The sequence below is a fragment of the Pteropus medius genome, unplaced genomic scaffold (genome assembly GCF_902729225.1).
Source record: "Pteropus medius unplaced genomic scaffold, Ma_sr-lr_union100, whole genome shotgun sequence".
Lineage (NCBI taxonomy): Eukaryota > Metazoa > Chordata > Mammalia > Chiroptera > Pteropodidae > Pteropus > Pteropus medius.
In genome coordinates this window covers 3158258-3170484 of record NW_024342471.1, presented here as the reverse complement: position 1 = coordinate 3170484, position 12227 = coordinate 3158258, and the positions used below count along the sequence as shown (strand labels likewise).

General features: G+C 45.9%; 1 protein-coding gene across 2 annotated transcripts in view; it reads right to left on the bottom strand.

Moving 5' to 3' along the window:
* Window positions 1–3998: 3998 nt before the first annotated feature.
* Window positions 3999–12227, bottom strand: part of RNF24 (ring finger protein 24) — a 57890-nt gene continuing 49661 nt past the window's right edge. For both annotated transcript variants that reach the window (XM_039863807.1, XM_039863808.1), the window contains exons 5-6: window positions 8646–8725; window positions 3999–7906 (exon numbers count right to left, since the gene is read on the bottom strand). In XM_039863807.1, coding sequence (XP_039719741.1) covers window positions 7768–7906; window positions 8646–8725 — 219 coding nt within the window. In that variant the 3' untranslated portion in view covers window positions 3999–7767. The remainder of the gene's footprint in view (window positions 7907–8645; window positions 8726–12227) is intronic.

The following is a 12227-nucleotide window of genomic DNA, read 5'->3' as shown; positions in this document are numbered from 1 at the left end:
GCTTTTGGCCCGGTGCAGGCATCAGAGCTGGAGGGACGCGGCAGGGATCAGGGTCTCTGCTGCCACTCCTTGCAGTGCCCCTGGGCGCAGGCCTGAGTCAAGCGGAATCTGGTCCTTTGACCTTGGCTGTTCCCTAGTGCGCCTGGTGGCCCCTCCTTCCCTCCACGGTCACCAAAGACAGTGCCACAACCCACTCACTAGTACCATAGTTGTGCTTCTCGAGCCCCTCATGCCTGAGGCCACCTTCTGCTTTGGGCAGAGAGACCCCCCTTGTTCTCCAGGAAGTTAAGAGAAGGGAGGAATCTTGGAGCCACCTACTTCTCGTGAAAACCCAGACCCTGCCTCCTAGGCCCTTGTCCTGCCTAGGCTTTTGTCCCACCTACACTGACCAGGCTGTGCTAGTGCTTTATTTGAGTCTTCTTGCAACTCTCATGATCCCCACAATTGAACAGAGGAGCAAACCAGTCACATAGCTAGAGCTCCCTCTCCTGCCTTGCAGTCATCTGCCTCCATGGACCCATCACTTCCCATTGTCTGGTGACCTGAGCTTAGCTTATACTACCACTCTATGAACCTTGTTACTAAATCTAACCAACATTTTACGTCAGTCTTAGTTCTAACAAAACGTACCACTTGCTCTTCTGCCTTCCAGGGCCCTTCTATCTGCCAGCTTATTCCCTGAAAACAATTCAGTATTGCCAGCCCCCAGGCACAGTCCTGATTTCCCTTTCTGTCATTGGTAATCACCTTGACATTTCTGAGGTAGTGTGTGTGGCCCAGGGCTTGCCTCTGAGCTCTAGTCCCAAGAATGAATGCCTTCACCTCTCTCCACTTGTCTATCTCCAAGCCATCCCTGCACAGAAGTGTCAGCATCCTTTCCCCTGAACCTCCTTCAGCATCCTCCTTTGTGCCAGCTCATGAGATGCACGTAAACTCAATTTCCAGTCACCATTGCCACCACCACCCTGGTCTAAACCACTGCATTTTATTTCAGCAATTGTCCCTAACATTCTGCCCTCCATATGGTATCCCAAAAGGTCCCACCCCACACACCCCCACTAGAGGCGGTGGTGGTGGTGGTGGTGGGGTGGTAGCTGTGGTCATAGCCCATGTGAGAAAGGAAGGTGGCCTGAACCAAGATGGGAGAGGTAGGTGGTTAGAGGGCTGATCCCTGGGAGATGGTGATTGGATATGAGGTGGGGAGGTTCTGTGAGGTCGCCAAGGCTTGTTGGGGAGGCTTGGCTTCGGACCGTGATCGATATCTAACAGGCAGCTGGATATTTGGGTTGGAAATAACAGACCTGAAAATGTGCATGTGAGTGGGAATTTAGTAACTACCAAGGTAGGGTGAGAATAACGAGGTAGAGAAGGAAAAGGCTGCAAAGATCCCAAGAGAGGTCGGAGATGGGGCTGGAGGAAGTATGTTGCTCAGGAGACTGAGGAGAGGAGCTCTCTAGGCATTTACATTAAGAAGTGGCCCTGATTTACCTGCAGGATCATGGATGGTCTTGAAGATGGCAGTTGCCCTGAAAGCTATGGGGCATAAACTGACCTGCAGAGGTCCTAGCAAGGGGTGGTGAGGAGAAATGGCAGCTGCTGCAGGGTGACTGGACCAAGAGACTTTTTTTTTTCTCCTAACAGAATAGTTATTTCTAGGTCAGAGGGGTGGGGTGTGGGCTAGTTCTACCACTTGAACCCCCCCTGAGCACTAGTATCCATATTTGGGAAACTACTCCTGTGTGTCGGGCACATCTGCAGAGCCGAGGCCAGAATGATAGGTTGGTCCTTGGCCTCTGCCTTTTCTCTCTCTGTGACCTAGTACTTTACTCATCATTGCTGACCTGCACCCCACACCCCCAGAAGGGAGTGCTGACCTGCACCCCACACCCCCGGAAGAGACAGGCCAGAGGCTTCTTCCTCACAATCACACATTGCTGGTGACCAGCTCTATTTGATCAGAACTATTCACCTTGCCTTTCCAACTCTTGCTACATGGGCTTAAATGGGGTGTGGGTGACCACAAGTGGGTACATGCTTAACATGAAGTATTTTTCAAAATTTGCTCTTTATTTACATTTTTAAGTCAATTACATGCATGTTTTATTTTTTAAAGATTAGCAAAAAATGCATTAAAATTTTAAAATAGCAATATACAAAAATATAGCTTACAAAACTGCGAATGTTTAAAAATATTCTGCAGAATTCTTAGTGTACAAACTCGTCCATGAAACCTGACACTCAGCATTTCATAAACCTTTTTTTGAGGGAGTTATATAATATCTAGTGAGTGAACTCCAATGGGCTAAACTACAGGACTAAACTACCCTCCTTCCTGGCAATGACTTGTCAGAACCAGAGACAACAGTTACCAGGAACACTATCTTGGAAGACTGGGCGTCACCAGGAGGGCCTCCTTAACACTGGCCCCACCTGCCTACTCTAGTGGAGCCTGGGAGGGAAGGGGGCAGACAAAGGGATGTGGGCAGCTGGCCCAACATGCAGATCTGCCAGGCTGGTACTGGCATGGAGCTGAGGAGATACATCCAAGTAGAGACAAGTCCCTTGACCCTGGTGAGGCCCACTTTCTAGGTACATGTCCCTGGAGCAGGCATGGTGTTCTGCCTAACTCTGTAGCCCCAAGTGAGCACTGGATTGGTAAGCAAAGAGTGCTGATGCTTGGTCTAACAGTGGAGGAAAACTATTTGCATCTTGGGACAATTTGGGCTCTACAACTGGGAAATTGACATTTATTGGACAAACCCTTTTATTTTTCTCCTGATATTCTCACTCAAATGGAAGCACCTTAACCCTGTCTAGTAAGAATCATGACCCACCATTTTACAGTTAACCGCAAATTTCACCTGAATTTAGACATGTTCATCTCTTTTACTCAAATTCATAGCCTAACAAGAATGACTCAAACCCAGGGCCAGAGTCATCAAGTGACAGAGTGGAGTTTCACAACTTCAAGTTTCAGGTCACAGCCCCAAGTTGCACTTTGAATCCTGGGCAAGCCTTGGACTGCTGTTCTGGGTGGCAGGACAATGGGGAAGTGGGTGAGAACCAAGAGGCACGAGTCCATGCGCTTCCCAGGGCTACCTGAAGGAAGCAGCTTTAACTTCCATCTGCAGGGGCAAAAATAAACTTTTTTTTAAAAAAAGGTTATTGGTGGGGTAATTTCTGTCAAATGGAAAGCATTGGGCTAGGAGGAAATTCTGTGGAAGCTTTTTTGCTTGTGCATAAAGAGTGGGGAGGGAAAGGGAGCCAGATCCGTCGACATATGTGGTTAATCCTGAGACTGCACCACCTACTTGGTTAGTGATATCTGCCCCACAAGATAGATGCCTTGGCAGTTGCTTCTGCCTGCCTAAGAAAGCCAGACAGTTGTTGCCCGACGTTACTGCTGGACAGGCTTTATTAGGCATTGGCCGAGATGGGGGTGGGGAAGCAACTTGTCTAGGTCGTTGCAAGGGCTTCTGGACCTGGATCAGAGGCCTGCACTGCTGATATTGGCTAGAGCTTGCTCTTGAATGTCCTGTCACAGATCAGAAAGAGTCTGTCTGGAAGCTGGTTGTGCTCCCATATTATCTGGACATCTGTGGTAAGGGTCAGGGATGAATGGCAGTTTTTGATTTGTCTTGAAAACCAGAATTCCAGAACCAATAAAAAAATGCCCTATTCAAAGAAATGTGATTGCAAAACCACCCCCCAATTCTGGGCTCACCTTTTACAGATATTCTGACTTCTGGTATGGCTTGTCTCACATGAATAGGAATGCTCCTTGAATATACTTGTATCACAGTAAAAAATTATATATATATGTATACACACACACACACACACACACACTATATATATGTGTATATATGTGTGTGTATTTGCTTGTATATATGCATAAATGACCTGTAAAGATACACAAGGAACAAAAGTGGGTGCTCAAGGGGTGAGAAGCTGGGCTTGCTGGAGGTCAGGGATGCAAGAAAGACTTAACTGATTTGTGAAGCATGTGAAAGGATTACCTATTCAAAATTAAAGGCACATTCAGCACTGAGCAACAAATGGAGTAACTACTATGGGCAAAGGCAGATGGAGGTGACCAGGGAAGATCAGGGGAAGAGGGAGCCACCAGACCTGGACAGCAGAGGAGCCCCATGTGACCATGACGATGTTACCTTGTATCTGCAGCTTCCATGACCCCTAGACTTGTCACCAGCTAATCCTTGCAAGAACTAGTAAGGGCAGCCTTATAAACCCTGGGTGGTAGATAAAGAAACAGGCTCCAAAAGGTTAACTGGCAGAAAGGCACATGGCTGGTGAGTGGCAAAGGTTATTCAAATCACTCCAAGTACTTTTTGTCCAGAGATCTGGGGATGCCTCCTAGCGTGCAGTTCATAATTCCCAGAAAGTCTCTCAGAAAAGTAAATTACAGTCATTAACAGTAGCTTAGCAGAGTATGGATTGGGCAATGGAGATGACAGGCTTTGGAGTGGGGCTGTGGAAAGGGACAGGGCTTGAAGTCACTGGTGGATCCAAGGGCCTTGGATTTGGGGAAAAGGCTCTTCATTTGTCAAGACTTGTGAAGAAGGCTATCTGGCCATGGTGGGAGGTTCCCTGTATCTCTCAGCCTAGACTTCCCCATGGGTCACCTGCTCCCATCTGGCCATTTCCATCTTGTCCTCCCTTCCTGGGACAGGCCTAACCAAATCACACCATGGCAAAGAAAAGTGGTAGATGACAACCAAGAAGCGAGTCAGGCTGTTTTTCCATTTTTAAAGCCAGCTGAATTCAGTTGTGCCCCTGGCAACAACTAGATAATGATTCAGCCACCAGTGGAATCCAGTTGGGGCCGAGTTCTGTTCCACTAACACATGGCACACAAGTAACACCCAATCTTGGAGCTGCTTAAGATGCATTAAGTAAAAAAAAAAAAAAAAAAAGTCATGTTACTAGCTTGAGTGACCCAAGAGCAGATCAGAGTCCCCACATGTCTACAGATTAACAAAAGGTCATTAACAGCGCTTGAAGATAGAGGTGGACAGGGTGGCCTCACTTCGAGGTGTGAATCTGAGTCAAGAGTATTACAGGATCCTTGACTCATTTGTTAAAAAAAAAAGTCCAGATGGGAATTTAACCTTGTCTGTCACACAAAACTGTAATTTTAATCAGAATAAAGGAAGACATAAATTAACCGCCAGGCATTTGCAGTTACAGCAGTGCAGCACAGGGAAGTCTTGAAGGAGGAGCCAGATGGGGGTGGAGGTGGGGCAAATGCATTCAGGTTGTGTTGCTCAGAGTTGCAAGGAACTACTGCCAAGTGACAGTGGCCATGTTGCAGTAGGACAACGAGCCAAGAAAGGGGAGATGACTACAAGCAGAGCGAGCACTCAGCACTCCAGTATTCAGCCCCACCCTGGCGGAAGAGCTGCATTTTAAAAAGCCCTCCACATTCACAAGGGTTGAGGTCACATTAGTGGCACTTCATGGCATAAAACAGACCCAGTATGGTGCCCAGTGGAGAGTACACAGCACTCTCAAACTTTCCTCGAATGACTTAACTATTTGGGCTTTGCACCTATGGTCCATTCTGCACCAACCACCTCAACTTGCCTTTAGCTGTGACACAGTGAAATGAATTAATTTGTCTTCCTGTAAATACAAGGCTGTAACTGAAAGGCTATGATCCTATAAAAACTGAGTCAAAGCAATCTGCAGTATAGAACACAAGCATTTCTCCTTTTTGGGGAAAAATTATTTCCTATTCGAACCCCATAATGATAAGGTGACATTTGTCCCAAGGCCATTCCATGGAAATGGTGTTGGCCATTAATGAGGCTAGTCCAGAAGCAAGCCTATTTCTGACATTGGTTGCTGAAAACATTTCACTGGAAACTGGGTGCTTTGCAGCACTCAATTCTATTGTGCTACTTTAGAGAACACAGAAACAGGGTGAAAGTAGGAGTGTACAAATAGGTCTTTTCATGGGTGCCAAACAGGCTAAAGCTTTCATATAAAAATATTTCACACTTTCCTCGCCCTGTTTTACGAAGCAGTCCAGTTGGCATACCACGAATAGGTCACACATAAGAAACAGCCAATTCTGACCAACTGGATTTGTAATTTTCCAAACTGGATTCTGCCCAGCACTCTTCCAAGCTAATGAGAATTTTCATCATCTGACCCCACCCACCTGAGCCAAGGACAGATTCCCTCTCCCATTTTAAGACAGTAGAGGCTGATTCCAGAAAAAATTTCTTGCCACGAAGAGTGACAGGGCTTCCCGCATCCTCTCTCCATATCACGCAGACTATATTTCCAATGAGAAACTGCCCCACTTGCACCTGTGTGATGGAGCAGAGGCAAAGCTGTCGATGAGGAGCCCATTCCTAGAATGAATGGATGTGGAGCACAGGGCTGTGGAAAAGAACTTTCTGACCCAAGCTGCTTCACATAGCTAATTTATACAATATTCACGAATCCTAATGGACTCTGAGCCATTTCTAGAAAAGCTGGACAGAAAGAGCCAAAGAGTAGCATGCATTTCTCTCCTATAGGGACACTTTCAATTAGTTCTCGCAAGTCCAAATACTGAGGCACGTGCCAACGAGTGAACAGCCCTGCAGGAGCTTCCTGAAACTACATTTTCAAGTGGAGCCCTGGCTAAAAAATTACATAGGGATTTTATTTAGGATGCTTTAAATTGTTAAAAAGTGAATGATAGGCATTTTTCTCTGAAGTAGAAACTGATAGGGCAAGAGAGAGGATAGAGGGAAGGAAGAAGGGAAGAGGGAAGGGGGTCGGCATCCTCCTTTGTCAAGTGGGCCAGGACTGGCGATCCTCAGCTGTCTGATGGACTCTCAGTAGCTCCCTTCTGAGGCAGGGGGACAAGGCCAGCAGCTATGCTGCAACCATACTGCGTATGTGAGGATGTGGGCAGCACCCCAAGGCCTGAGTTACATAGGGACAGCATGGGCTCAGATCCCACCCCCTGCTAGGGCTCCTGATGGCGCTTGGCTGTGCCTCACTGGCGAGGTGGGGCGTGGAGGTGGGGAGAACAAGAGGAAATGGCTTCTGACCAGGCCTTTCCAAGCGCATCTAATGTTTTTTAGCTTAGATGATTTGATAAGGAAGTGGTGTGAAACAGGGAGAAGCGGTGGCAAGGGGCACTGCTGCTTTGTTGTAACCAAAACCCTTGGGCCCCAAGATGGCCTTATCACAGGAACATAATGCGAAAAGCTTTGTTGGCACTGCCTCACCAACCACTGGCAACTGGTCGTGCTTCGGCTGAGGTAACTGCTGGTTTTACTTGGCTCAGGGGCTGCCGGGAGGGTTCGCTGCTGCTAAGGCATGCACAGTCTGCATAGAAGCTCCTCTGTCCACAGGGTGGGGGTGGGGGTGTGTGGCTTTAAAGACCTGCCCTCAGTTCCCTTCTCTAACACTTGTGTTTATCTTCCCTTCTGCTTGAGAAAGATTCACCTTGCTTGGGAGACAGCGTGTAATGGAGTCAGCAAGAGACTCTCATGAAGTTTCTTGAACCAAACCCGCAGGCTCATTCACACCTCTTCTCTTGACATGGAGTAGTGTCAGCGTGCTTTGGTTGTCACAAGACCCAGAAGTCTGGGTTCTCGGCTTAGCTGGCCCAAGAGTTCTTCATGAGGCAAAGGAAGTGGCAGCTGGTGCCCCAGGTAGAGCAGCCAACAGAGACCACTCGTGTTTCTCCTGCCTCCATGCGGACGTGGGATCCCGCAACAGTCTGATCCTTGTAGTGAGCTATACAATGTTCTCTGCCCCAGGCAGGGGCCCCTGGGGGGGTCCACGGTCCTGCTTACTGTGCAACTGGGCCAGCTGCAGAACTGGCATGTTGCACAGTGGACATACTTTCCGAACCTCCAGCCACTTAATAAGGCACCTGCAGAATGAGACACCACAGGAGGGAAGACATCAGTTCCACGTTCATGGTACCCCCTGCCCACACGCCTCGTGTTGAGCACATCTGTCGCCCAGAGCTGGGCAGTGTGAACAAGGCGCTCCACTCGGACAACACTGTTTACCCTCTGGAGGAACCAGAGTCTCCAACCTTCTAAAAGGTGACAGTAAGAAGCCACAGTCAGCATGCTATGCCCTCAGTCATCCACTGCTTCTTAAAGAAGGAAGTACACTGAGGAGGATGGTGGGAAGTAGGAGAAATAGAATTTTCTAACAGAAATGCAAAACATAAAATTGTAAGGGAAAGGGGAATATGAGTATGTCTGCAGGAAAGGAGAGACAGCCCCATACCAGCCTTTATATTCAGACTTATCTTGATTTAAAATAACTATAATTTTGATTAAAATATGGTTTTAGGAATGGAAGCTCTCATTGGAAAGTTCCAGTTAAACAGCTGCTTATAGCCTGGGCTCCAAGGAGGTGTGGGCTCATCTGGCTTTCTGCCCAAAGTTCTGCCATGGTGGTCATGTTCCATCACCCCGATCCCTCCTAATGTCACAGACACACACACACACACACACACCCCACCCTGTAGGGTGCTTTCTGCATTACAGACCAGTCATGAAGCCAAAAGCTTGTCTGGCACTGTCCCTAGCCCTAAGTAAGTTGGCCGATGTGCCTCAAACTCGGGTCCCCTTAAATAATTCCACACCAGTACTCACTTTCTGTGGAAGGCATGTTTACATGGACAAATCCCCAACTCATCTCTAGGCTTGAAGTCTTCTAGACACACTGCACACAGCTGAAAGATAAATTCACAGGTGAGGCAAAGTGCTCAGTGCTTTCTCAGTCCACAAAGTGAAGTGCAGGCCCCTGAGGCCCAGCCATTTAGAAGGAACTTACAAAGTCCCACAGTTCCTTAAGTGAAAGAAAGGCTCGAATGGGCAAGGTCTTCTGAATAAGAGTCTCCTGCTCTTCCCGTCACGTCTTCAAAGATGGAAGGCAGAAGGGAGAAAACAGAAAGCAAAAGGCAGCTTCCTTTACTTCAGTGTGTCAGAAGAGTCTGACTTACGTTTATTCTCACTAGATAGGCTGGACGTAATGTACTTGGCCTGTGGTGTGCTAAGGGGCTGACTGTCTGCAGTTCTCTGCCTGCTCAGCAGCAGAGCCCGAGGGGACTGCTTATGCCCTGCGACAGGCCCCGAGACTCTCTTTTCCCTGGTAACATGCGTTTTATAGTTCCTGGGGCCCTTCACTTTGGCACTGTCCTGTCAGTATCTGTCTTTCTCATATGAAGTTATTTAAGAGTCACTGAATTTAAACTTATGAAAATGTACAAATGGGGGCAGGATTGCTCTCTGACAGGTGGCTAGGCTCCACTGCTTGGAATGAGGCCTTCTCCTCTACACCCAGATGCCGGATTCCAACCACTACTTCTTGGGCACTTAACAGTGCCCCAGGGACACCAAGTATGGTCATATTTACCAACTTTACAAATGAGGAAAAAGAAGCTCAGAGCAATCACCACGTTTCCTGAGGCCATGCAGTTGGCGAGTGCCACGCCTGGCTGGGGACCCAGGTCTGTTACACTGACGTGCTGCTGCTGCCCAAAAGCTTGAATTTCTCCGTTTGCTTCCTCATCCATCTCCAGGGATCCTAGTTCAACAATCGCCATTTCTTGCCGACTACCGACATGGCCTCCTTGTCACTTGTTTTATAACCCATAACATGTAACCCCATCTTCTTAGGTTATGTAACAGGACATGTGGCTCTTGGTGCCCCATGGCCAGTGCTGTGAATGCTGGTCTTCCAACATTCTTCTCTAGGGAGCTTTCAGGGCCTTATGTACATAGCAGACAGGATCTTCACAGGAAGAGGAGAATGGCTAACTGTCTCATCAGACTTGGCATTACTGCTGAGACAGCAGGAGAGCAGGGAGGAAGGCAGGACAGACAGCTGGCCTGGACTTGGACACCCACTAGCGGTGTGACGTCTGCGATAGTGATGCCTCTCAAACTTTGTTCCTTCATTTGTAAAGTGAGGACACTACCTGCCCCGCTCCCCTCGCAGGACTGTCATCGGCTCAGGTTGAAGGGACAGAGCTGAGGTGGCAGTAAGGCGAGTCTATCTACCAATACCAGTTATTTTTATTCATATTTAAACTTCATAACGGGGGCTCTATTTTCAGGTCCATTTTAAATGTTTTCTAGAGGAAGGTTGAGGACAAGCTGTGGGTAAAGTTGAGAAACTAGCAGTTCCAGCCTTAGAGTGATCTTTTTGGGCCTCAGCTTCCCATCTGTAGCGGGGGAACGATGTTCCTACTTCCCAGACTGCGTGAACAGGCCCTCTGGCCTTAAACACCAGCTTCCCTCCCAGCACAGCCTTCTGAAGCACGGTCAGGATGGCTGGCTCTGCCCGTTGGAGATTCAGTGCTGATCCCACCAGAGGGCAAGAAGTTGGACAAGACACTCATTATTATTTGCTTATTTTTCTAGTCTACAAAATTAGATTTGTAGACTTTTCAAAATTATAACCACTGCTAGTGGTTATAATGTGCTATTATGTTCTTCTCAAACAAATTCTAAAACTATAGTAACCTGAAAAAAAAAAAAGATAAATTCTAACATGTTAAGTGCTAAAGGTAACCAAAAGCCAAGAGCAATCATGAAGAGAAAAGCCTCAGATCTCACTTCTTACAAGTTCCCTGAAGGGTCAAACTAATTTTACAACTTTACAGAGCATATTTTGCAAATGAGCTTTACTTTCCAGTATATTAGCAGCAGATTGTTTCTCCAGTCTGAGTTCTCATCCCTTTTTAAAAATGGAGATATAATTCACATACTAAAATATTCACTCCTTTAAAGTACATAATTCAGCAGTATTTAGTATATTCACAGAGTTGTGCAACCATTGCTACTATCTAATTCCAGAACATTTTCATCACCTGTTCCCAAAAGCCCATTCCCATAAGCAGTCATTCTCTATTCTTCCTTCTCCCCAGTCCCTGGCAAGCACTCATCAACTTCCTGTCTTGATGGATTATCAACTTTCTGTCTTAATGGATTTGTCTATTCTGGTCATTTCCAGGTTGGAACAGAATCATGAAATGGTATCATATAATTTGTGGTCTTTGTGTCTGTCTTCTACTTAGTATGATGCATTCAATGTTCATCCATGTTGCAGCATGAATCAGATACTTCATTTTTATAGCTAAACAGTATTCCAATTTAATGGCTATACCAAATTTGTTTATCCATTCATCTGCTGATAGCCACTTGGGCTGTTTCTACCTTTTGGTTACTGTGAATAACGCTGCTTTAGACATTGGTGTTTGGTGTACAAGTGTCTGTTTAAAAGTTTTCAGTTCTTTGGGGTATATACGTAGGAGCAGAATTGCTGTGTCATATGGTAAGTCTTGAACTTTTTTGAGGAACTACTAAACTGTCTTCCAAAGTGGCTGCACCATTTCACATTCCCATCAGCAATGTATGAAAGTTTCAATTTCTCCTTATCTTTGGGTAATTATTATTGTCTGTCTTTTTGATATAGTCATCCTAGATGGTGTGAAGTTGGTATCTCATTGTGGTTTGATTTGAATTTCCTTAATGACTAATGATGTTGTGTGTATTGGCCATTTGTATATTTTCTTTGGAGAAACGTCTATTCAAATCCTTCACCCATATTTTAGTTGGGTTATTTTTCTTTTTATTAAGTTGCAAGAGTTCTTTATATTTCTAGACACAAATCTCTTATCAGACAGTCAACTGATTTTGACAAAAGTGAAAAGAATTTCAATGGTGAAAGCAGAGCTTTTCAACAAATGGTGCTGGAGCAAATGGACATCCATAGGGACCAAAAGCATGATATGATCCCTAAAGCATAAGCAACCAAAGGAAAAAACTGATAAACAGGACTTCATCAAATTAAAAAACTTTTGTTCTGCAAAAGGCCCTTTTAGGGTGAAAAGACTGGGATAATATTTGCAGATATTTTTATTCTGTAGGCTTTTATTATTGAGTTGTAAGGGTTCTTTACATATTCTGGATACTTCACTCTTATCAGATATATGATTTGCAAATATTTTCTCCCTGTGGGGTGTCTTGATAATATCCTTTGAAGCACAAAAGTTGTTAATTTTGATGAAGTACAATTTATCTGTTTTTTCTTCGGTTGCTTGTTTGTTAGGTGTTGTGGCTAAGGAACCATTATCTAATCCAAATCCACAAAGATTTATGTCTATGTTCACTTCTAAGAGTTTTGTAATTTTAGTTGTTACATTTAAGTCTTTGATCAATTTTTGTATA